This window comes from Pithys albifrons, chromosome 7 (assembly GCF_047495875.1).
Source record: "Pithys albifrons albifrons isolate INPA30051 chromosome 7, PitAlb_v1, whole genome shotgun sequence".
NCBI lineage: Eukaryota > Metazoa > Chordata > Aves > Passeriformes > Thamnophilidae > Pithys > Pithys albifrons.
The window spans coordinates 59,527,415-59,553,242 of record NC_092464.1 but is presented as its reverse complement, the minus strand read 5'-3'; the positions used below and the strand labels follow the sequence as shown (position 1 = coordinate 59,553,242).

At 53.2% G+C, this 25,828-nt stretch overlaps 3 protein-coding genes across 7 annotated transcripts in view; all 3 read right to left on the bottom strand.

Annotated features, from left to right (window-relative positions):
• Positions 1 to 25,828, bottom strand: part of LOC139673816 (zinc finger protein 850-like) — a 554,262-nt gene that overhangs the window by 316,856 nt on the left and 211,578 nt on the right. The window lies entirely within an intron of this gene.
• LOC139673854 (class I histocompatibility antigen, F10 alpha chain-like) lies at positions 2,107 to 13,819 on the bottom strand. Of its 5 annotated transcripts, none has more exons than XM_071559747.1 (8): positions 13,744 to 13,819; positions 5,033 to 5,296; positions 4,480 to 4,755; positions 4,098 to 4,370; positions 3,876 to 3,983; positions 3,739 to 3,777; positions 3,580 to 3,612; positions 2,107 to 3,247 (listed from the first exon to the last, which is right to left on the bottom strand). In XM_071559747.1, exons 1-7 carry the CDS (start codon positions 13,817 to 13,819, stop codon positions 3,599 to 3,601), a joined length of 1,050 nt encoding a protein of 349 aa, XP_071415848.1. In that variant the 3' UTR covers positions 2,107 to 3,247; positions 3,580 to 3,598. The 5 variants fall into 5 exon arrangements, with proteins under 5 accessions (XP_071415848.1, XP_071415849.1, XP_071415850.1 ...); XM_071559748.1 differs by having other exon boundaries at positions 2,107 to 3,244; XM_071559749.1 differs by having other exon boundaries at positions 3,580 to 3,609.
• Positions 18,905 to 19,873, bottom strand: LOC139674265 (olfactory receptor 14J1-like). The gene has a single exon (XM_071560458.1). The coding sequence runs from the start codon at positions 19,871 to 19,873 to the stop codon at positions 18,905 to 18,907; it is 969 nt and encodes a 322-aa protein (XP_071416559.1).

Here is a 25,828-nt window from a genome sequence, read left to right as displayed (position 1 = left end):
ATCCCACAAGGTGCCTCTTTGTTCCCTTGTCCCAGCAAAGCTGCTGAGCCTCAGAGCTCAGTCCCTCCCTCTCCTGCCCTGAGCTGCACCCAGAGGTGTCCTGGGGATGGGGAGACCCCCAAGCCAAGCCCTGGGGATGTTTGGAGTGATCCCAGAGGGGGCTGCAGGGCCCCCCAGCCCTGCTGAGCAGGTGAAGCCCTGCATGGTGTCCGTGGGCACTGGCTGTATTTTCCATCCTTCCCAAGGAAATGGGGTGAGAAGAACAAAACCTGCTGGTGCCAACACTGTGCCCCAGGCTGGGGGTGGGCAGCAAACCCTCTGGAGGGCAAAGCATTGGGGTTTGGCCACCAGCAGCTCAGGAAAAGGCACAGAAGGTCCTTTTCTTGCCCAGGATTCCCTGCAGGGAAGGGATCCAGCCCCATCAGGGACATTGGCCCTTCCAAACCCGTCCCCCCAAGCAGAGCCCCCCTGGGATTGGGCAGAGGGGCCGAGGGACGTCACTCACCGGGGCCCCTCCGGGGCACAGCAGGGCTGGCACAGATGGTGGTCAGTGCCCTGTCCCTGTCCCCGGGACATTGGGATCCGGGATAACGGGGGGTTTGGCCCCTCTGGAGCAGGAGCAGAGCCCGGCAGGGGGGTGGGCTCGTGTCCCTCCAGGCTCTGAGTCGCTGTCCATGTGTCACCGCGGCCGCAGGAGCCACAAAGAGCCACTGCCGAGGGTGAAGCTGCTCCGGGGGGTGTGAAGGGGCTGTGGGGGGAGAGAGGAAGGAGCTGAAAGGGCTCCTGGAGGTACATCCCCCACCTCCTCCTCCTCTTCTTCCTCCTCCCTTTCACTGACATGGAGTAATATAGACATTATGATGTAAATATATTACATATTATTCTATAATTATTATACTTACTGAAATATTGTTATTGTATTAGAATATTACTAAAATACTATTTTAAATATAGTTTAATTCTAATTATTTGATTATATTTTCATTGCATAATTTGCTTTATTTATTTATATATTTTAATATATATATAAAATAAAATTCTAGTTTTACTAATACTTTAATTCTAATATTTGATTATCTTTTCAGTATGTGATTTTAATAGTTATTTATTTTCCTAGTAATTTACATATTTTTACACCTTTTATATATTTATATATTTTATTTATTAATATTTTATTTTAATAATTCATTTTATTCACAGATAAATCTATAATTTCATTAGTTGCGACTTATTAAATGTATTTTTAATTAAATTATGCATTATTAAATTTTTGTTGATTAACTTTTACCCCACTGTGCCCTGTGCCCCCCATACACCAAATAACCAACCCCACTGTGCCCTGTGCCCCCCATACACCAAATAACCAACCCCACTGTGCCCTGTGCCCCCCACATGCCAAATAACCAACCCCACTGTGCCCTGTGCCCCCCATATGCCAAATAACCAACCCCACTGTGCCCTGTGCCCCCAGCCCTTGGTCTGCAGAGCGTTGCCAGAGGAACAGGAAACCTTTGCACAGACCACAAAAACTCAGGGAGAGGGATCAGGGCACAAAATGGGTCTGAAATGAAGCAAAGCTGTTTTTAATCCCAACAGGACTGGGACAGTCCCACCTGGGGGGTGCTGGGTGTGTTGTTCACCCGTCTCCACTCCTGCCCTGCCCTCACTCCAACCCACACTGGCTGCAGGTTCCTGCCTGGAACAGCCTTGGGGTTCTCCTGGAAATGGAGGTGACCAGTTGTTCCAAAAATCTCTCTGGGGAGAGTTTTGTGGGATGCAAAGCCACGGAGTAAATGTGAATCCCAAATCCATGGGACACTTGGACCATTTTATGACCAATTCCCAACCTTGTCCCCTCCTTTTTCTTCACGTTTTTGGGTGGTAATCCCAGTTTAGGGCCAGTCCCAGAACGCCCAGCACCATCTTTTTATAGAGGTAAAAATACTTCTATTTTTTTCCCTCATGTATCCAAAACTTGAAAGAAAAAAAGGGGAAAAAAAAAAGGAAAAACAGGAATTTTCCCAGTTTCTTCCAGTAGCAGGAAACAGGATAAAAGAGAATAACCCCAAAATCCCAGTAGGAAAAACTATGCCATTACTTTTATTTTTTTAAATTTTATTATAATTTCTTTTTATTATGTCTTTATATTTCGTTCCAGTTTTTATGTTGTAGTTTGGGATTATTATGTAAATTCTCTCCCCTGCCACTTAACTGCCCAGGCCAGCGGTTAACAAAAGCAGCAGTTATCTGTTGATCGCTGGGGTGGGGGCAGGTTTGTCTCTTTTGTTTTTTTTTTTTTTTGATATTCTTCCCAGTCTTGGCTCGGCGGAACGCGGGAGTGGGGGCTCCGAGGAGGCTGCCCTGCTGGTTACTGCTGGGGCTTTCCTGGCTGTCTCGCTGCTGCTGTGCCCGGACTGCTTTCTGGCCACGTGGCTGCTGCTGCCTCCCCCTGACTGGTTCTGGCTGCGCTGCTGCTGCTGCCTCCCCTGACTGGTTCTGGCCGCGTTGCTGCTGCTGCTGCCTCCCCCTGACTGGTTCTGGCCGCGTTGCTGCTGCCTCCCCCAACTGGTTCTGGCCGCGTTACTGCTGCTGCCTCCCCTGACTGGTTCTGGCCACGCGGCTGCTGCTGCTGCCTCCCCTGACTGGTTCTGGCCCCGTTGCTGCTGCTGCCTGCCCTGGAATTGCTTCTGGCTGCTCGTACCTTTCTGCTTCTTGGACGGGGAACACAGGGGGAAGAGACTGAGTCCATCTGAAAGCTCACTGCTCGTCTGTCTCGCTGGTGAGGGACTGAAACTCACTCTGCAGCCAGCCAGGCTGTGACATTGACACTTAAGTATAACTTTTCCCCCCGGAGGAAAACCTGCTGGGTTTTGTTGTTTTTTTTTCTTTCTCTTGTGGTGTTGGGGAAGTGGGTTGCACTAGTCTGTTTACATATATAAATATATAAATATATATATAAATATATATACAGCAGTTATCCTTCTTGTATTAAAATTCCTTTTCTTACATTTGATAAAGAGTGGTGTGATTATCGTGGAGGAGGCCCCTCCCCCGCTTAAGGGTAAATATTTTGTTTTTTTCCCCTCAAACCAAGACAGTTTCCAACATGAAAAAGCAGAAGTTCATCCATCAGGAAAAGGTGCAGTGGTGCCAGGGTGGGTGAGAGATGCAGGATGAGCTCTGCCAGCAGCTCCTGGCCTTCCCCAGGAAGAGGGAAGGGGCTGGATTGCTCAGGTGGAGATTCCTGCTGCAATGAGAGTGGGGGACAGAGTCACCATGTCCCTGTCCCCATCCCATGGGATCGATCCAGCTGTGGAGCCCACAGAGAGCAGGAGCTCCTCTGGAATCCATCATCATCTTGCTGCACCCATCCCACCCAATCGCACTGTGGAATCCCACTTCTATCCCCCTTTATCCAGCCAGCCTGATCCTGCTCCATAATCCAGCCCTGATCCCACTGCAGAATTCCTTCTGATCTCACTCTGGAATCCTGCCCTGATTTGGAATCCCATCCCAATCCTGCTCCATCCACTATGCTCTGATTCCCCTCTGGAATCCCACCTGGATCTCACTCCATACCTGCAGGGGAGCCGCCGGTTCACACATCTGCTACTGTGGAAAACAGAAGATCCATGAGATTCTAGCCTGGATCACACACCTGGATCCATCCTGGGATCCATCACTGGATCCACATGGAGAGGATCTGGATTTGTATCCAGACACACTGCTGGTACTCACTCATAGGCGTTGTGTTGTATCCCTTCCTCTCCCTCTTCCCTATGGAAATAAAGCAGGATCAGCACCTGTGGCACAGGATCCATGGAATGCTGTCAGGTGGATCTGTGCCCCTTCCCAACCCCCATCCCGTGAGTTACCGGATTGGAGCTTCCAGACACCGAAGCCCATGAGGCTGATGATGATGATGGCAGCGATGACGGACAGGGCGACCACCACTGGGGTGGAATTCCAGTTGGATTCTGGCTCTGGGAAGGGTGGAAGTGTGAGGAGGGAGAGACAAACCCCCACCTCACTACTACACATTCCCAAATTCCCAGTTCCCATTTCCCAGTTCCCACATTCCACATTCCCAGCCTCACCCCAGGTGAAGATCCCGGGCTCCGGCATCCCGGCGTGCTCCACCCGGCACCGGTACTGCTCCCACTCCCCCGGCAGCGCCTCGATCCTGGCCCAGCTGTGGAAGGTGCCGTCGCTGTTGGGAACGACCCCGCCCCACTCCGTCTCCTGATTCCAGATTTCATCCCCTTTCATCCAGCTGATCCCGATGATGCCAGGGTAGAATCCGTATGCGTGGCAGGATAACGTCAGGATCCCGTGTTCCTCTTTGCCAGAGACATGGACATCAGGGGGCTCTGGAATGGGATAATGGTGACATCCATCCATGGAATTCCCACGCAAATTACCACATTCCTAAGTCCTCCATTCTCAAATTCCACATTTTGATGGGAATTCCATCCCCACCTTTGTGCTCCAGCGCCTCCTGCCCGTATCTGATGAATATCTGGAGCCATTCTGGACAGGTGAACCCCAGGTATTTTGTCCACTCCTCCACCTCGATCCGTTCGTGTTCCCCTTTCCTCTTGGTGACCTGGGCAGCGACATCGGACGCCACGAAGTTCTTGGATCCCAGCTCAGAGGAGAGGAAATCCCGCCCGTCGTAGCTGTACCGGTCCGATCCCTGGAAAGTCCCATCGGACAGGAGGTCACAGCCAGAAACCCACTGCAATGTGTGGAGACCTGGGGGGCAAACAGACCCACAGAGACCCCTGGAATTGTGTCCCAGCCCCACAGAGCCCCATCCAGAGTGTGATGGAGACCCACAGAGCCTCATCCCAGCTCCTTGGATACCCATGGATTTCCATCTAGTCCCACAGATCACCCCCAGCCCCACAAATGCCCCACAAGTCCCAACCCAGACCCACAGATCCCATTCCAGACTCACAGATGCCCCCTGGACCCACAGATCCCAGCCCAGCCCCATGGAACTCTCCAATTCCCAGCTGTCCCCACTTACCCCTGCTATGGTTGTACCGGCCCCGCGGTGTCTCCAGGCTGTCGGCAGCCCAGTGCTGGTGCACCTCAGCGATCTTGGTCTCTCCATCCCAAAATCCCGGCTCAGGTCCCTTCTCCATCCACGGCGTCTGTGGCTCCATCTGGCCCCGCTCGCTGTCATAGCGCATAAAGGGGATCCCATCCAGGAATCCCACGGACAAGTGCTGGGGGACCCCCGGGCTGGGCTCTGACACCGTCACGTGCTGGAACCGCAGGGAGTGGAGAACTGGGGGGACACAGAGATTTGGGGGAACTGGGGGGTCAAGGGTTGTTGTAGTTTGGGATTATTATGTAAATTCTCTCCCCTGCCACTTAACTGCCCAGGCCAGCGGTTAACAAAAGAAGTAGTTAACTGTGATCGCTGGGGTGGGGGCAGGTTTGTCTCTTTTGGTTTTTTTTTTGGATATTCTCCTCAGTCTTGGCTCGGCGGAAGGGGGGAGTGGGGGCTCCAAGGAGGCAGGCTGCCCTGCTGGTTACTGCTGGGGTTTTCCCTGGCTGTCTTGCCGCTGCCTACTTCGGATTACTTTTTCCTGCCGTGCTGCTACCTGCCTTGGATTTGCTGCTGTTTGCTCGTACCTGTCTGCTTCTTGGACGGGGAACACAGGGGAAAGAGACTGAGTCCATCTGAAAGCCCACTGCTCGTCTGTTTCGCTGGAGAGGGACTGAAACTCACTCTGCAGCCAGCGGGCTGTGACAAGGACACTTAAGTATAACCTTTTCTCCCGGAGGAAAACCTGCTGGGTTTTGTTGTTGTTGTTTTTTTTTTTCCTCTTATGGTGTTGGGGAAGTGGGTTGCACTAGTCTGTTTACATATATATATATATATATAGCAGTTATCCTTCTTGTATTAAAATTCCTTTTCTTAAATTTGATAAAGAGTGGTGTGATTATTGAGGAGGAGGCCCCTCCCCTGCTTGTGGGTAGAACATTTTGGTTTTTCCCCTCAAACCGAGACATTTCTTGGCGCCCAACGTGTGGGGCTTGTAAACAAAGAAGGATAACTGCTATTTTGTGGCACCATGTGGGTCTTGAGCTTAGAGTTCATCAGGACCATCCTGTATAATATATTGGCTTTTTGTTGGTACAAATTCATGCCAAAAGGAGCGGCAGGTTTAAGTCTTATCAACAAATCAATGAGCAAAACTCAAATAGCCGCAATTATTATTGAGTTCTTACTCTGGATTTATGGTGCCATGAATTCGATGCCTTTGGATGTCATGTGGGTGGTGCTCTCCAGGCTGTTTTCCTGCCGCAACCTAAGCTGCTACCTCTGGGGATTCAGTGATAATAGTACGGACCCTTGGGAAGGAACAAAGGGGAATCTCTTCTCCCAACCCTTTGTCCATTCCCCATTCAAGTCTGCTATAACAGCTTTTGAGATGTTTAAATTCTCCCTGGATGCCAGAGATATCTTGCTCTTTATGGTTTTTCTGCAGGGTTGTATCCCTGCAGCTTACAGAATGTTTGAAGGTAGGGCCAGGGTTTTTCCAGAATGCATTCAGAAACCTAGCCCAGTGAAGGGGGAAAAGCGAGAGAATAAAACCCCTGATGCCACAGTGAAGGGAGAAAAGGATGAGGCTAAACCAGGAGGACAGGCCAAGCCTATGGAAGTTGCCCCTATTCAGAAAAGGAAATATAAGACCAAATTAGACCATCCAGCAGACGATGAGGGGGCTGCTGCACCTCCACAGCAAGCAGACCCAGAGCCTGAGATCATCACTGAGTCATTGTCATTTGATAATCTCCGTAGTTTGCGGAAAGACATTGCTCGACACCCGGGTGAGCCCATCCTGACTTGGTTGATCCGAGTTTGGGACCTTATGGGTGAAACCTTACAACTGGATGGTGCTGAAGCCAGGTTTTTGGGGGCTCTGGCCCAGGACGTGGCTATTGAACAGGTGTTCGTGAGGGAATCAAAGCCCCTTTCACTCTGGGCACGACTTCTAACGAGTGTAAGAGAGAAGTTTGTTTATAGAGAAATCCTGCAGGAACATCATATTAGGAAGACTTGGAAGACGATGGAAGAAGGAATTTTACGTCTGAGGGAGATGGCAATGATGGATGTGCTTTTTGGAAGAGGTGGGCAAGCCAATAATGACCCTGACAAGGTCAGATGCACACCACATATGTGGTGGGACCTTTCACGCACGGGGCCAGCTGAATACACCGATTTCCTGGCATCCATGTATAGGGAAGAGAACCATGAAACAGTGGGCGCAGTAGCAAATAAGCTCCGGATATATGAAAGCATGACCCACAGCCCAATGCAGGCCCGTATTTCTGCTGTAGAGACATTGGTTGAGAGTCTCAAGACGCTGCCTGCAGAGGTAAAAGCGATCAGAGAGGAAATTAGGGAAAGTCTCCAAGTGGCACCAGTGCGAATGAGAACCTCTGAAGTCAGAGCCAGACGCCCCCCAGCCAGAGGAAGTGGACAGACCTCACGAACTGAGATGTGGTACTTCCTGGCCAAACATGGAGAAGACATGGGACGGTGGGATGGGAAACCCACCCGTGCCCTTGCAGCCCGAGTACAAGAACTGAAGGAGAATGGAAGAAGGTCAGTGAGAGTAAGTGCAGTTCCAGTTTCCCACGGGCAAGAATCTGACCCACAGGAGGGCACCTCCCAGGTGTACTCATCGAGAAAAGGTTCTGACCGCTATGACCAGGATCAGTGTTAGAGGGGCCCTGCCTCTAGCCAGGTAGAGGCACGGGACAACCGTGTCTATTGGACTGTGTGGATTCGATGGCCTGGTACATCAGACCCACAAAAGTATAAGGCTTTGGTTGATACTGGCGCTCAATGCACATTAATGGCATCAGGACATGTGGGCTCAGAAACTATTTCTATTTCTGGGGTGACAGGGGGATCTCAAGAGTTGACTGTGCTAGAAGCTGAAGTGAGCTTGACAGGGAGAGATTGGCAGAAACACCCCATTGTGACTGGTCCAGCCGCCCCATGTATCCTGGGCATTGACTACCTCAGGAATGGATATTTTAAGGACCCAAAGGGGCATAGATGGGCTTTTGGAATAGCCACTGTACAGACAGAAGGGATTGAACAATTGAACTCATTGCCAGGTCTCTCAGAAAGTCCTTCTGCTGTTGGACTGTTGAAAGTTGAGGAACAGCAAGTGCCAATTGCCACCACGACAGTGCACCGTCGGCAATACCGAACGAACCGTGATGCTGTGATCCCCATCCATAAGATGATCCGTGAACTGGAGAGCCAAGGGGTGGTCAGCAAAACCCACTCACCCTTCAACAGCCCCATCTGGCCTGTGCATAAGTCTGATGGAGAATGGAGATTGACTGTGGACTATCGTGGCTTGAATGAAGTTACCCCACCGCTGAGTGCCGCTGTGCCGGACATGCTGGAGCTCCAGTATGAACTGGAGTCCAGGGCAGCAAAGTGGTATGCCACTATTGACATTGCTAATGCGTTCTTCTCCATTCCTCTGGCACCAGAGTGCAGGCCACAGTTTGCTTTCACCTGGAGGGGCGTGCAGTACACCTGGAACCGACTACCCCAGGGGTGGAAACACAGTCCCACCATCTGTCATGGACTGATCCAGACTGCACTGGAGAAGGGTGAGGCTCCAGAACACCTGCAATACATTGATGACATCATTGTGTGGGGGGACACAGCAGAAGAGGTTTTTCAGAAAGGAGAGAAAATCATCCAGATCCTTTTGGGAGCTGGCTTTGCCATCAAACGGAGTAAGGTTAAGGGACCAGCCCAAGAGATCCAGTTCCTGGGAGTGAAGTGGCAGGATGGACGCCGTCAGATTCCAACAGAAGTCATCAATAAGATCACAGCAATGTCTCCACCCACCAGCAAAAAGGAAACACAAGCCTTCCTGGGTGCCATAGGGTTCTGGAGGATGCATATCCCAGCATACAGTCAGATCGTAAGCCCTCTCTACTTGGTAACCCGTAAGAAGAATGATTTCCACTGGGGCCCTGAGCAGCAACAAGCCTTTGACCAGATCAAGCATGAGATTGCTCAGGCTGTAGCCCTTGGACCAGTCAGGACAGGACCAGACGTACAGAACATGCTCTACTCCGCCGCCGGGAATAATGGCCTGTCTTGGAGCCTTTGGCAGAAGGTGCCTGGTGAGACTCGAGGCCGACCACTTGGATTCTGGAGCCGAGGCTACAGAGGATCTGAAGCCAACTATACCCCCACAGAGAAAGAGATCCTAGCCGCCTATGAGGGAGTCCAAGCCGCCTCAGAGGTGATTGGCACAGAAGCACAGCTGTTTCTGGCACCTCGACTACCAGTGCTGAAGTGGATGTTGTCAGGACAGGCTGCCTCTACACATCACGCCACTGATGCTACCTGGAGCAAGTGGATTGCCCTGATTACGCAGCGCGCCCGTATAGGAAAATCAAATCGCCCTGGGATCCTGGAAATCATCACGAACTGGCCTGAAGGTGAAAATTTTGGTCTAGCAGATGAAGAGGAAGAGCAGGTGACACGTGCGGAAGAAGCTCCACCATACAATCAATTGCCAAAAGAGGAAATACGCTACGCCCTCTTCACCGATGGCTCCTGTCGCATTGTAGGGGCTAATCGCAAATGGAAAGCAGCTGTATGGAGTCCCACACGACAAGTTGCAGAAGCTACTGAAGGAGAAGGTGGGTCGAGTCAGTTTGCAGAGCTTAAAGCCGTGCAGTTGGCCCTGGACATTGCTGAACGAGAGAAACGGCCAAAGCTTTACCTCTACACCGACTCATGGATGGTGGCCAATGCTCTCTGGGGATGGTTAGATCGATGGAAGAAAACCAATTGGAAACGCAGAGGGAAACCCATCTGGGCTGCCGATATATGGCAAGATATTGCCACCCGAGTAGAGAAGCTGATTGTGAGAGTCCGCCACGTAGACGCACACGTGCCCAAAAATCGGGCCAATGAGGAACATCTCAACAACCAACAGGCAGACCGAGCTGCGCAAGTGAAAGTATCACAGACAGATCTGGACTGGCAGCACAAGGGAGAGCTGTTCTTGGCTCGATGGGCCCATGATGCCTCGGGCCATCAGGGCAGAGATGCCACTTATAAATGGGCACGAGACCGAGGGGTGGATTTAACCATGGACATTATCTCTCAGGTTATCCACGACTGTGAGACATGTGCTGCCATTAAGCAGGCTAAGAGAGTGAAGCCCCTGTGGTATGGTGGACGCTGGGATAAGTATAAGTACGGGGAGGCCTGGCAGGTTGACTACATCACACTGCCACAGACCCGCCAAGGCAAGCGCTATGTGCTCACCATGGTGGAAGCAACCACAGGGTGGCTGGAGACACACCCAGTGCCTCACGCCACTGCTCGGAACACCATCCTAGGCCTGGAAAAACAAGTGCTGTGGCGACATGGCACCCCAGAACGAATTGAGTCAGATAATGGAACTCATTTCAAAAACAGCTTAGTTGCTACCTGGGCGAGAGAACATGGCATTGAGTGGGTGTATCATATCCCCTACCATGCACCAGCTGCCGGGAAAGTTGAGCGGTGTAATGGACTGTTGAAAACCACTTTGAAGGCGTTGGGTGGAGGGACTTTCAAACACTGGGATCAACACTTAGCAAAGGCTACATGGCTAGTCAACACTAGAGGCTCTGTCAATCGAGCCGGCCCTGCCCAATCAGAACCCCTTCACACTGTAGATGGAGACAAAGTCCCTGTAATACACCTGAGAGGTATGCTAGGGAAAACAGTCTGGATCAACCCTGCCTCAGGCAAAGGCAAACCCATTCGTGGGGTTGTCTTTGCTCAAGGATCTGGTTCCACCTGGTGGGTGATGCAGGAAGATGGAGAGACACGATGTGTACCTCAAGGGGAACTTATCTCTGGGTAAACGACTCATATTACTGTATTTGTAAACACTTAATTATTTGAAAGAAAATTTAAGTTTAATGTAGAGTATCGGCATGGAAGAGAATTTAGGGGTGGATAATGTTGTAGTTTGGGATTATTATGTAAATTCTCTCCCCTGCCACTTAACTGCCCAGGCCAGCGGTTAACAAAAGAAGTAGTTAACTGTGATCGCTGGGGTGGGGGCAGGTTTGTCTCTTTTGGTTTTTTTTTTGGATATTCTCCTCAGTCTTGGCTCGGCGGAAGGGGGGAGTGGGGGCTCCAAGGAGGCAGGCTGCCCTGCTGGTTACTGCTGGGGTTTTCCCTGGCTGTCTTGCCGCTGCCTACTTCGGATTACTTTTTCCTGCCGTGCTGCTACCTGCCTTGGATTTGCTGCTGTTTGCTCGTACCTGTCTGCTTCTTGGACGGGGAACACAGGGGAAAGAGACTGAGTCCATCTGAAAGCCCACTGCTCGTCTGTTTCGCTGGAGAGGGACTGAAACTCACTCTGCAGCCAGCGGGCTGTGACAAGGACACTTAAGTATAACCTTTTCTCCCGGAGGAAAACCTGCTGGGTTTTGTTGTTGTTGTTTTTTTTTTTCCTCTTATGGTGTTGGGGAAGTGGGTTGCACTAGTCTGTTTACATATATATATATATATATAGCAGTTATCCTTCTTGTATTAAAATTCCTTTTCTTAAATTTGATAAAGAGTGGTGTGATTATTGAGGAGGAGGCCCCTCCCCTGCTTGTGGGTAGAACATTTTGGTTTTTCCCCTCAAACCGAGACAAGGGTAAAGGAAAGGGAGAGCTGACAGAGCCAGGAAGGGGCTTGGGGAATCCCAGGGCAGTTGGTGCAGGGAGTGTCGGTGCCGGGGTAGGGGGTGCAAGGGGGTCCCACTGCACAGGACTGGGGGCTCAGGGGGGTCCCAGACTCAAGGAAAAGGAGGGTACAGGGATTGGGTGAGGTGGAACAGGGAGTCCAAGAGGTTCCTGTGTCCAGGAAAGGGGGATCCAGGGGCCCTCAGGGTCAGGGAAAGGGGGTCACAGGGTGGGAAGACCCGGAATGGCTGAGAAAGGGGGTGCAGGGGGGTATTGGTGCAGGAAAGGGAGTGCAGGAGAGTTCTAATGTATGGGACTGGAAGCTCAAGGGGGGTCTTGCTGCCACATAGGGGGGTGTAGGAGGGTGCACATGCCCAGGAATGGGGGTACAGGGGGGTCCCAGTGCTCAGTAAGGATGTGCAGGGGGTCCCAGTCCCCAAAAAAGGGTTATGGGGGTCTGGGTGCTGAATGAGACACGCAAGGGAGTCCCCATGCCCAGGAATGGGGGTTCAGGGGGTCCCAGGGTCAAGGAAAAGGGGGGATGGGAGAGGTGGGATGGCTGGAAAAGGGCCACAGGGTGATACTGGTGCAGGATAAGGGAGGGCCAGAGGGATCCTGGTGCTGAACAAGATGGGATCCAAGGGGATCCAAGGATAAAGGAATGGTGGGTGCAGGGACTGGGAGAGGTGGAATGGGAAGTCCAGGGGTCTCTGTTCCCAGGAAAATGGGGTCGAGGCGTCCCCAGTGTCGAGAAAACAGAGGTCACAAGAAAGGAAGACCCGGCATGGCTGGGAATGGGGGTCCTGGAGGTCCTTGGTGTAGAGGAAAGGAGGGACTTCGGGCTGGGAAAGGCTGGAGTGCGGGTCAGAGGGGCTTAGGATCAAGGAAAAGGAGGGTCTGGAAGAGGTGGGATGGCCAGGAAAGGGGGTGCAGGGGGGTACTGGTACAGGATAACCGGGTATAGGGGGGTCCTGGTGCCAGATGAGGGGGCTGCAGAGAGTCCTCATGCCCAGGAATGGGGGTGAAGGGGGGTCCCAGTGCCCAGAAATTGTGGCCAAGCGGGTTCCAGTGCCTGGGACCCCCTGCAGGAAGAGCAGAGAGTGAAGAACTGGGAGGACTCTGAGATTGGCAGGTTTGGGAGGCCCAAGGGTCAAGAAAGTGGAATTGGGAGAGCCAAGAGAGTCAGGAAGGGTCCAAGGTTCAAGTAAAAGGCGGGGATGGGACTGGAAAAGGAGAGACAGAGGATCCAGGGGGTCCCTGTGCCCAGGAAAGGGCAGTCCAGGGGTCCCCAGTGTTGAGGAAAGTGGGATCTGAGGGCTGGGAAGGGCAGGAATAGGGATTCAGGGGGTCCCAGGGTCAAGTAAAAGGGAGGATCAGGGAGAGGCAGGATGGCTGGAAAAGGGATTGCAGGGGGGTATTTGTTCAGAGCAAAGGGGTTCTGGGGGGTCCTGGAGCCGGGGTTGGGGTGCAGGGGGGTCCCCGTTTTCGGAAATGGGGGTTCAGGTGGTCCAAGTGAGGGACAAGATGGTCCAAGGTGTCCCAGGAATGAGGATCCGGGGGGGTCCCAGTGCCGGAAATGGGGGTGCAGGCTGTCCCAGTGCCCAGGAATGGGGGCTCAAGGGGTTTCCCGTGGCCGGGAATGGGGGTTGAGGGGGGCTTATTTCTTGGAATAGGGGTTGGGGGAGGTTCCCTTCCTGGAAACGGAGGTTGCAGGGGGTTCGCATGTCCAGGAATTGCGGTTCAGGAGGTTTCCCGTGCTCAGGAATGGGGGTTCAGGGGTCCCGGTGCCGGATAAGGAGGGGAGGAGGGGCTGGGGTTCCCGGTGCTGCGGGAGGGGGTGCAGGGGGGTCGCAGTACCTGGGAATGGGGGGAAAGGGAATTCTCCTGCCCAGGAATGGGGTACAGGGGGGTCCCGATGCCCAAGGAATGGGGATTCAGAAGTTCTCCGTGCCCGGGCATGGCAATTCCAGAGTTCCCCACTCCGAGGGTCCCACTTACCCTCCGTCGCCCCCCCCGGACCCCCCAGGAGCCCCAGCAGCCCCAGGAGCGCACCCACACCCAGCGCTGCGGCCATCGCGCTGCTCCGCTGCGGCCCCGCCGGGCCCTGACCCTGACCACGCCCCGCCCACAGAGCCGCCTCCGGCCGCGCGATTGGCTCCGCTGTTTCTTGATCGCCAAAGGAAGCCCGATCCGCCTGTGACGTCATCGGTCTCTGGGCAGATCCCGGCGGCGCAGGTTGTGAGACGGGAAAGGCGGAGGTGTCCGAGGGAGCGCGGGGGGGGCGGGGACGGGGGAATTCCCGGGAATTCACCTGGATCCCCTTTGGGACCCCTCCTGGGACCCCTCTGGATCCCCCCGGGACACCCCGGGACCCTCCACGGCCACGAATTGCGGGATCCCCGGGCCGGGGTGGGCTGAACTCCCGCGCCCTGCGGTGAAACTCGGCCTTAAACCCGCTGGTTCGGGGGCGGGATCGGGAAAGGGCGGCGGTGCCGGGAAGGGAGCGGGACGGAGCGGGACAGGCTGGGATGGACTGGGGTGGAGTGGGATACACTGGGGCACCGGGATACACCGGGACCAGAACTGGGGTGACAGAGATCGTACTGGGAAAATCTGGGACCACATTGAGGGTGGCTGGGGTCATACTGACATCATACTGGGAGTGACTGGGAGCATTCTGAGGGCAGGTGAGACCATGCTGAGGGCACCTGAGCTCATGCTGGAGGGGACTGGGATCATATGGGGGTGAGTGGGGCCACATTGGAGGTGACCGGGAGCCACTGGGCTCATGCTGGGAGTGCCCTGGGCCCCACTGGGTGGAACTGGGTGGCTCTGGCCCAGCTGGGGCTCAGGGTTGTTCTCCCCCAGGGCCCCTCGGGCCGGGCTGGAGCTGCAGTTCTGAGCCAGGGTCGAGCAGGGACCCCCCGGGTCCCACTGACACCCCTGGCCCTGCAGAGCCGAGGGACAGGGAATGGCTCAGGGACAGGGAATGGCCAGAGACAGGGAATGGCCAGAGACAGGGTATGGTCAGGGATAGGGAATGGCCAAGGATAGCGAATGGCTCAGGGACACGGAATGGCTCAGGGAGAGGGCATGGCCAGGGACAGGAAATAGCCAGGGATAGGGAATACCCAGGGACAGGGAATAGCCCAGGGAGAAGGAATGGCCAGGGATAGGGAATGGTCAGGGATAGGGAATGGGCAGGGACAGGGAATGGACAGGGATAGGGAATGGACAAGAACAGGGAATGGCAAGGGAATAGGGAATGGCCCAGGGATAGGGAATCGTCCAGGGACAGGGAATGGCCAGGGATAGGGAATGACCAGGGACTTTGTTATGGGTTCACTGAGTTGGGCCTAGATTTGGGCTCTGAAGTCTGGACTAGGCCGAAGCTGTCAGCTGACTTGAGCTGGGCTGAGCTGACAGCTGACCTCTTCTAGCCAGTAATTTTATATTCCATACCACATTATGACATCATCTCCAGGGAAGTAGGAACCAGTGTGGGAGTGGTTAAGTCAGTCGCTTCTCAGCCCTCCTCTTGGGAGGACACACGATGCTGTCCCAGGGGGGATGGAGAGGACCAGGCCCACCACTGGCTCACAGGGTATCTCAGGAAAGTAAAATGTGTTGTTCTGGGTCTCTCCTTTCTGCTTGAGTTTGTCTCCCTGGGGAATAAGTATGTTCTTAAGTAATGTGTAGTTAGGACAGTAGAATTTGTGTGTTTGTTACGAAGTTGAGGTGGGGAACTTGTTGTTGCAGACTTGTGTGAGTGAATATTTGTACTCTCTTCTACTTGTCTCTTTCTTTCTGTGAAAAATATATGTAGTTTTAGTATAAATGCTATTTGAAGTGTTTTTTTCTTTCCCCTGTCTTTTCCTCCCTTTCCCTGGTGTTAGGAAGGAGGCTTTTCTCTCTGTGCTTGGGGGGGTTGGCAGTTGCTTATCTCAAACCAAGACAACTGTCTGCTCTTTTCTATGGGTGTGAATCCTGGGTCATCTACCGCCACCACCTGCGGCTCCACGAACGCTTCCATCAGCGCTGCCTCAGTTCAATCCTAAACATCCACTGGTCTGATTACGTGACCAATGTGTCTGTTCTGAACAGGCAGGGTCACCAGTATGGAGCCCATGCTGCTGAGAACGCAGCTGTGCTGGGCAGGTCACGTCTCCAGGATGGAGGATCACCCACTGCCTCCCAAAGATTGTGCTCTGTGGAGAACTCGCCACCGGCTGCCGCAAGAGAGGAGCCCCGAAGAGGAGATACAAAGACTGCCTGAAACAACACCTCAGCCTTGGCCATATTGCCTGCCCCAATGGTCCACTCTGGCCTCCAGTTGGGATTCATGGAGACACACCATTCACGACGCTGCTGCTTCCTTTGGGAACGCAGCACAGTCAGTCTGGAGGAGAAAAAACAACGCAGACAGAACCGTTCCTTGCCAATATGGCCAAAGGAGATGTGCCCCTGTGCCTTTTGTGACCGGACTTGCCTATCCCGTATCGGCCTTTTTAGCCACCAGCAGCTTGCAGCAAGCGTGGGTAGTGTCTTTCCCAAATCTTCATTGGCAAAGCCTGGCCATGAGAATGCTTTTTGCTTCAGGACAGACCCCCAAGACACTCCTTCAATCAATCACTTCAACAGTGCAAAGTCTCCCTGCTATCAGTCCAAGCTGTCAGTTCTGCTGCCCCTTCCTTCCTTCACTCAGAATGGAAAATTCCATTATTTCATATTCTTTGTGCCCAAGATGGCCCTGACCACCATGTCACCCACCAGTCACAGAATAATAGAATGGTTTGGGTTGGAAAGGACTTTGAAGAGCATCTAAATCCCATCCCCTGCCATGGGCAGGGACACCTTCCACTTGACGAGGTTGATCATCCAACCTGGCCTTGAACAACTTCCGGGGATGGGGCAGCCAGAACTTCTCTGAGGAACCTGTGCCTGGGCCCCACCTCTTTCCCAGTAAAGATTTTCTTTCTAATATCCCATTTACTCTATCAGTGTGAAGCCATTGCCCCTTGTCCTTTCACTCCAGGCCCTTGTAAACAGTCTCTCTCCATCTTTCTTGTTGGGCCCTTCAGGTCCTCGAAGACCACAATTAAGTCACCCCAAGACCTTCTGTTCTCCAGGCTGTACAATCCCAATTCTCTCAGCCTTCCCTCATGGCAGAGCTGCTCCATCCCTCTGATCATCTTGGTGGTCTCCTCTGGACTCGCTCCAACAGGTCCATGTCATTGCTGTGTTGGGACCCCAGAGCTGGAGGCAGCTCTGCAGATGGGGCAACATCCAACCAGGTGTGTTCCAGCAAGGACAGTGTGGAACCTCCTGGAACCAAAGGGACATTGTGACACCACAGAACCTCCTGGAACCAAAGGGGACATTGTGACACCACAGAACCTCATGGAACCAAAGGGACATTGTGAAATGGCACAACCTTTCATAGGAAGACGGAACCATGGACACTGCAGAATGTCCTGGAATCAAGGAGCCCTTTGAGGCACTTTAGAGGCTCATGGGACCAAAAGAATCCTGGGACAGTAATCACAGACCAGCCTCTCCAAATGACCATTCCCAGCACTGGTTTGTCACCCACCTCTGAGAGGTGATTTCTTCCTTCCCAGAGGGACATCAAGTGACTGGGCAGAAGTGCAAGAGGTCCCAAGTCTTTGTCCTTTCGGGCACAGCATCATCTGTGCCACCAAGGGCTGTGAGCAGACCTGCTGTGCTGAGGCTCTGGGGCCTCGTGGCCTCCTGGCACAGCCCCAGGAAGGCTGGGCACTGTCACCCCTTCTCCTGCCCTCAGCATCACCCCCCATGCCAGTGCCCCCAGTAGAGCCCTGAGCAAGGTGTGAGGGACAGGATGTGCCTTCCCCGGGCTGGGGGTCAGGGCTGGGCCTTTCTGCTGCCTCCAGCCAAGCCAGGCTTTGCTCAGCACCTGAGCTGCTCCCAGAGCCTTTGCCTCCCTGCAGTTGTGGCCTCCAAGGGTCTGCTGGGACGAGTCCCTGGGGAGGCTTTGTCAGGATTGGCCCTTTGGGGGATCCTTAAAGCTTCGAGGGGCTGCAGGTTTTTCAAGGTGCTTTGGGTTTGGGTTTTGACTTGGAATCTGTGAGAGGTTTGTTCAATCATGACCTCCAATGATCTCCTTAGGGTCACAGGAAGTTGGGAGGGAGCAGGGCCAGGACAGCTGAGCCCAACTGGCCCAAGGGATGTTCCCTTTGATGCAGGGCGTGCTCAGGGTGTTAATGGGGGTTTGGTCAGGAAGGGCTGATCTGTGTCTGGGCTGGGCTGGGCATTGGGCACTGAGCAATGGAGCAATGGTGTTGTGCTCCTCATGTGCTGCTTGTGGGGTTTATTGTTATAGTTCCAGCTTTTATTACTGCTATTGTTGTCATGGGTAGCAGTAGTGTGTTCACTGAGGGTAACACAGAACACTCACTAGATCATTTTCCCTGTTTCCTGCTGTAGCCCCTGCAGTTACAGGGCTCTGTTTGCTGGTTCACATGCAGATTTAGAGCCCCTGGAGAACAAGCAAACAAGGAGCCTCTATAGAGTCTATCCCTTGCCATGTTCTTGAGAGTGACTTTGCAAAAATCCCTAAGACTGCATGTCCTGAGCTAAGGAGAAGCCCTTTCCTGATGGAGCTGCTGTTGTGGAGCCCAGCTGTGTCCCAGCAGTGCCCATGGCCTGTCCCTGCCTGTGAGCCCAGGATGGACATGCAGCAGGTCTGTGTCCCAGCTGGCAGAGGACCAAGGCCTTAGTCCAGCCCAGGGGCTGTGCAGGAGAGTGTACAAGTGGAAAGAGAGCAGGTCAGCAAAGGCCCAGTGCTGGTGCTCCCTGGCAGTGCTGCTGTGCTGGGACTCTTTTGCCCTTCTCTGCACACATGGAACTGCCCAGTAGGTGCCTGAAAGTCTCAAATCAAAAACTCTAACCCGCTAGGCAGGTTAGAGAAAAGAGAAAACTCTACTGAAAGAGAGTTTTTTTAAAATAGAGATAGCACAATTACTCTAGTACAGATTTAAAAGAGTAAAATTAAGGAAAATAAAAATTAATTAGGTGAGAGGATGAATAAAATAATTTAATCAAGCACAACATTATGACAAAAAGAAGCCACTGAGCACCAAGGAAAACCTGGGAAGTCAAACTAAGCTTGTCATGAGTTTTATTGTGAATGCTGTACAGAAGAAAACTGACAGGTTCTTACTGCTGAAAAGCATCCAGTCATCATTTTCCTCACAGCACCCTTGAGCTCCTGGTTCCTCAGGCTGTAGATGAGGGGGTTCAGTGCTGGAGGAATCACTGCGTAAAGAATTGACACCACCAGGTCCACGGATGTGGAGGAGATGGAGGGAGGCTTCAGATATGCAAACAAACCAGTGCTGGTAAACAGGGAGACCACAGCCAGGTGAGGGAGGCACGTGGAAAAGGCTTTGTGCCGTCCCTGCTCAGAGGGGATCTTCAGCACAGCCCTGAAGATCTGCACATAGGAGAAAACTATGAAAATGAAACAGACAAAACCTAAACAGGCACTAACCAAAATGAGCCCAATTTCCCTGAGATAGGAGTGTGTGCAGGAGAGCTTGAGGATCTGTGGGATCTCACAGAAGAACTGGCCCAGGGCATTGCCCTGGCACAGGGGCAGGGAAAATGTATTGGCTGTGTGCAGCAGAGCATTGAGAAAGCCACTGGCCCAGGCAGCTGCTGCCATGTGGGCACAAGCTCTGCTGCCCAGGAGGGTCCCGTAGTGCAGGGGTTTGCAGATGGCAACGTAGCGGTCGTAGCACATGATGGTGAGGAGAGAAAACTCTATCACGATGAAGAAGACAAAGAAAAAGACCTGTGCAGCACATCCCATGTAGGAGATGGTTGTGGTGTCCCAGAGGGAGTTGTGCATGGCTTTGGGGACAGTGGTGCAGATGCAGCCCAGGTCTGTGAGGGACAGGTTGAGCAGGAAGAAGTGCATGGGGGTGTGCAGGTGGTGGTCGCAGGCTACGGCGCTGATGATGAGGCCGTTGCCCAGGAGGGCAGCCAGGAAGATGCCCAGGAAGAGCCACAAGTGCAGGAGCTGCAGCTGCCGCGTGTCTGCCAATGGCAGGAGGAGGAACTGGCTGATGGAGCTGCTGTTGGACATGAGCTTCTCCTGGGTATAGCACCTGTCCAAGGAGTAAAATGCAGTAACATGTTACAGTAGATATGTCAGAAAAAAAAGCCATTCCAGTCCTCATTGAAACCCCTGAAATTACATCCCCTGTAACACAAAACCTCTTTGACTTGTCCGTTTTAGGACTTCTGCTGAGATCTGGCTCAGAAAGCTCCAAGGATCAATGGGCTCTGCTGATATTCTGGAAGACTCAGTTCTGTCCTACAAAAATAGACAAATAGGAACTGGGAGTGATGTTAGTTTAAAGCCTCCCATGGTGCTAAACAGCTTCTCAACATTGTCACTCCCATTTCACCTCAATGCAGAGCAGAGCTGTGACTATATAATTTTGTTTGTTTGCTTCTAGTTGCTCCAACTCAAGGAGTGGATTTTTTAAGTCAAGAATCCTTGGCATTTATAGTCCTATCTAAGAGACAACTTGTGTGTCCTGTGAGGCAAAGAGATCATCCTTTCCTGCACTGTGGGTCAGACAGCGTTTCCATCAGCCCTGCTCTCATCTGCCCAATTCTGTCACCTCTCTGATCTGCAGGGCAAAGGCACCCAGGGGTTCCCCTGAGGAGAAACTGGACACTGCTGAGAGCTGGTGACTTCATTTTCCAAGTGCACATCTTCAAACTCCTCATCCCGTCTCATCCTGCAGAAGAGAGATATCTCAGCTCTCCCCTCCCACCAGGGGCACAGAGGGCTCATTGCAGCTGCCTGCACACACCTTGCAGCCCCACTGCCATGGCCTCAGTGCTCAGGGGCTGTGGGGAACACAGGGCTGCAATGGCACAGCTCTGCCCCTCAGGAAGGCATCCTGCAGGACAGCAGGATCATCCAGGGAAAGAACTGAATGTCCTAAAGATGTTACATCCTGACTGGAGAGTTCTGCAGACTCATTGCCCAGAGTTCCCACCTGAACTGAGAGCAAAGGCAGCATGAAGAGGAAGGGAAAATAGAAAAATTCCTCCCCACTCTTAGGAGGCCCTACAGGGATAATCAGATGGCCAAAGGGAAAGACTCTACTGGGTGATGGAGATCGGGGGCTTGTTCTGGGCAGAAATCTGCAGAGCAGGGATGGCCCAGAGCTGCCTTAACCCCCCTGCCACAGCATTTCAGCAGCAGCTCCCTCTCACTCCCTGCCCAGGGCTCTGCTGCTGGAGCTGTCCCTGCCAGCAGCTGCTTCCCTGGCAGTGTTCCCAGAGCCCATCCCAGCCCTGGGTGCTCAGCTCTGCCCTGCAGAGCCCTCCCAGCACAGGGCACTGCCCAGGGACAGCTCTGCCTGTGCAGGCTCTGCTGGCAATGTCAAAGCAACCCTGAGGAGAATGGAAAAGCAACACTGATGATGTGTGTACCTGGGAGGTTTCTAATCCTCCCAGGTTTATTCATCAGTAGGTGTAAACGATTTGAAATGGAAGTGCCTCCTCCTGAAATAAGAAATTAATTTCTACTTTTTATGGGCCAGATAGCCCACAGAAAAAGAATGTAAGAACAGGAAAATTCCCTTTGAGGCAGCTGCTGCCTTTTTGTGCTTCTTGAAAAATAACCTGTGAAATCTCCTGTGCTGCTGTGCAGCTCTGAGCACCTTCAAACCACAGAGAACCTTATTCACATAAGGACCCAGCTCTCAGCCATCGCTCCTTCCCCACAGCCCTTCTCCCCAGCCCTGTGAGCAGCTCCCCAGGCTGGCTGAGAGCTGACCCTGGCAGGCAGCAGAGTCCCTGCTCCAGCACAGCACCCTGGGCTGCAGGACCCTGCTCTGCCCCACAGCCCTGGGCACCCCTGGCTGCACCCCCCGGCTCCACAGCTATTCCAAAGTGCCCCCCACAGCCCCCTCCTCACACATCCCATCAGCTGGGGCTGGGCCAGATTTAGGAGATGCCTCCAGGAGCTACCCCTGCATTGCCCTGCACCCACAGACTCACCATGTCCAGCACTGCAAAGATTTCTCCTCCAAGAGCTCTGAGTCATCCTCCCAATGCTGAGCCCCTTTAAGCTCTGTCTGTGCCCTGCTGGTGTCCCTGAGCTGCCCTGGCAGTGCCCTGAGCCCTGCTGGGCTGTGCACAGGAGCTGCTCCTGGGCAGAGCTGTCTCTCTGCAGCGCTGCCCGCTTGCCAGGAGCTCCCTGTGTGCCAGGAGCCCGGCCCAGCTCAGCAGCACAGCAACAGCCCAGGGCATTTAATGGCCCTCTGGGGGGTTTGTGTTGTTTACATCAGACTCAGTCCTTCAGAGTAACTTCAATCAACTTCTCAAGAAGTCAAAGTGAGAGTGAAACTCTGAAGTTTCTTGTAGTGCTAATGGGTCCTTTTAAGAGACAAGACTGAGAAAGTGTCCCCAGATTCCAGTTAGAGCAGGAAACTGCAGGCAGTGGTGACAATTATGAAGAAGCAAGGAAAGGTGTCTCTCATGCTTAGGAAACCTCTATATGTTTCCTTATTCCAAAGGGGCAAGCCTTGACACCCAGCCCCTGGAAAGGCATCTCCAGTCCCTTACTCATTCTCTCGTCTTATCCTGGGGCACTGGGATGTGGGATGTGCAATGCCAAGGGCAGGAGGATGGGGTGGCACCTCCCAGGCTGCTGAGCAGGGACAAGGAGGCAATGAGGCCCCAGGGCTGCAAGGCTCACTTGTGTGACTTTCAAAGGACTTAGTTCTGGTTCAGGTTTTACTTGTTGGTGGCCAGAGACCATGCAGATGAGATTAACCTTCCTGGGGCTCAACAGCTTGTGACAGGGCTGATGGCAGGAAAGTGATTTGCTTAAGACACTTTGGAGCTGCCAGGAGAACACGAGACCTGCAGCAACAGTGTGAGCAGGAGCTGACAGTGAATAGAGCCCAATGAGAACAGGCCTGTCCAGCTCGGAGTCACCCAGAGATAATATTCTACATCTGAGTGTGAACTGGAAAAAAAGAGCCCTGCAACCCCAGGGAATACAGCAGGTTGAGGGAAAGGAGTCCTGTGATTCATTTTACTTTCAATAAACATTCATAGTCTGGATCCAGTGCAGCCCTCAAACACATCTCCCAGCACTGGAACAAGGCAGGGCCCCTCTGAGCACCCTGCATGGCCACACAAGAGCTTGTGTGGCAGGGGGTCAGTGGCAGGGACCACCATCAGCTGGCTCTGCCTCCCAGCCTGACCAGCACAGCCCAGCAGAGCCCCCCATGGCCCCAGGCACCGCAGCCCCTGTGTCCTGCAGAGCAGCATCCCCAGCTCAGGGGCTGTGGGGAGCACAGGGAGGGGCTGCAGGAATGGCTGGTCAGGCCAGCCCAGACGTGTTCCCCTGGGGAAAGGCTCTGTGGGGAGATGGGATGTGCCAGGAGAAGAGCAGGACAGGCTGTGTGTGCAGAGGAGCCATGGAAAGAGGCTCTCCAGTCCCTGGAGCTGTAGGTGATGCCCGCAGAGCCCCACGATTGATTCTCTCCTGCTGTCCTGGGGAGTGGGGCTGGCCCTGGGGCTGCAGGAGATGCCTGAGATGATGATCTCCTTAACATTCCAGACACAGAGTCACTGTCCCTGACCTCCATTGCCTCCATTTCTTGCTGCAGGGCCAGACATGATTGTGCTGCTCTGTGGGGCTGGGGCTGGGGCAGGTGGATTGGTGGGACCAGGGATGAACTGGACTGGGCCATGCCAGGGAGAGGGAAACTCCAGTGCTGAGCTGAAGTGTGTGAGTGTACAGGGTGGGGGCTCTGCAGGACTGAGGTGCCTCCAGCCCCGGGCAGTGGCAGCAGGAGCCCAGGGAGACACTGCACTTGCTGCCAGGAACTGTCTGTGTGCGTGCAAGGGAAGGATTCGTGTCTCTGAACAGCCCTGGGGGTGTGAGCAGGGCATGAGCCCAGCTCAGGTGTGGGCACGAGCCCAGCTCAGGTGTGGGCACCTGTCAGAGCCCTGACATTTCTGGCTGTGACTGCAGGAACAACCTCCCTGTCCCAGGGAGATTCATCTCACCAGCCTTGAGCATGCCCATTGCAAATGTCCATGTCTCCTCCATCCCTCTCCTCTGCCTTTATGTCCCTTTCTTCCCACACCAGGAAACAGCCTGGGGGAATCTCCTCTGTGCAGTCAGAGAGGCTCTGTGAGCAGGAGTGACAGTGTTCTCCAGAAGGTGCATTTGTCCCCCTTGACATGGCCCAGAGCTCAGGACTGTGAAAACATTCCCAGGCACACACAGCTTGGAAAGATCATGGAACGCAAATTGGGAGAGGAAGAACAGAAGAGGCAAAATTAGGGATATGAAACCATCCCAGAGAAGTTCAGTAGCTCCTCTGAGCAAAGTTTCTGCATTCAAAACACTGGTAGGAAATGTACTCTGATAAATAGCTGCACAAATATTTTCACATAAACAGAGAGTGAATCAGATTAATAGAACAAGTGTGTGGTCTTGTCAGTAAAAAGAAAATGATGAAAAAATCTTGAAATTAAAAATAAACAGCACATCATAATGAGAGGCAAGGAAGTCTTCAACAATTACCAGGATTTCTTGTCTGCAGAGGTTTCAACTACCTCCTAAAACCCACACTCCTGGCTTCAGGCCATGACTTCCCAGAGCAGTCACAGAGTTGGCCACTGCCCCAGAGATGCCCCAGGGCAGCTCAAGGACCCAAGTGTGAGAAGTCCCCCAGAGTGTCTGTGAGCCCTTCTGGAACAGGAGCTGCTGGGCAGGAAGGACCATCTGGGGAGGGGCAGGGAATCCCCCCCTGCAGCACTGCTGGCCAGGCTGAGGAGGGTCCTCTCCAGCACAGCAGAACATCCTGTGCCCTTGGGGGCTGGGCTGTCAGGTGTGTTCCCAGAACTGACTGGCCAAGGTGGGCAGGCAGATGCTCAGGGATCATGAAGGGTGTCAGAAAGCTGAGCCCAACCAGCTGAAGGATTTGGGGAGGTCAGGAGGAACTGGGGCAAAAGGGATGGGATATTTGGGGGAGGAAAGAGGGGCTTGGCCAACAGAGAGGAAAGATTTTGGTGAGATAAAACCAAGTTCAGGTAATGCTGAGGGTGTTGAAACACTGACTGTGCAAACACTCCTGATGGACCTTTACCTATAATTTGTGTACCATTGCAACTTCTGTGAGGATAACTTGATACTCCTCATTTCACCCCCAGCAATCTTCTCTCAGGAACCAAAGGAACCCTGGGACACTGTGGAAAGCCTTGGAACCAAGGGGCCATTCTGACACTTGGGAACCTCATGGAATCAGAGTTCCTTTGTGACCCTGCAGGACCTCAAGGAAACAGAAGCCCACTGTGACCCTGTGGAGCCTCATGGAATCCAGGGATCATTGTGACACTCCAGGGCCTCATGGACTGCAAGGAACCCTGGGACACTGCAGAAATTCATGGAATCAAGGGGACATTATGACACTGCAGGGTGTCATGGATTCAAAGGAATCCTGGAATATTTTGGAATCTGATGGAATCATTGTGCAACTGTAACACTACAGAAACTTATGGAATCAAGAGGCAATTCTGACCTTTCAGGGCCTCATGAAACAAAAGGGACCCTGGGACACTGTGGAAACTCATGGAAAATGGGACCATTGGGACACTGCAGGGCCTGAAGAAACCAAAGGTATCCTGGGACACTGCAGAGCTCACGGAACCAAAGGGTTCATTGTGACATGTGGGGCCTCTTGGAACAAAAGGGGTCTTGAGACAGTTTTTAACCTCATAGACTCAAGGGGTCATTGACACACTGTGGAACCACAGGGAACCAGGATGCCACCTGGACACTGCAGGGCCTCACAGAACTAAAGCAATCCTGTGACAGTATGGAACATTGGGGACATATTTTGGGTCTGGCTGAGCTGGAGCTCATTTCCCCACAGCAGCCCTCCCAGTGCTGGGCTTTGTGTTGGGAGCTGGAAAGGTGCTGAGAACACACCAATGTTTTGGCTACTGCTGAGCAGGGCTGGCACAGCCCCAGCACTGCAACGTTCCTTCCCGA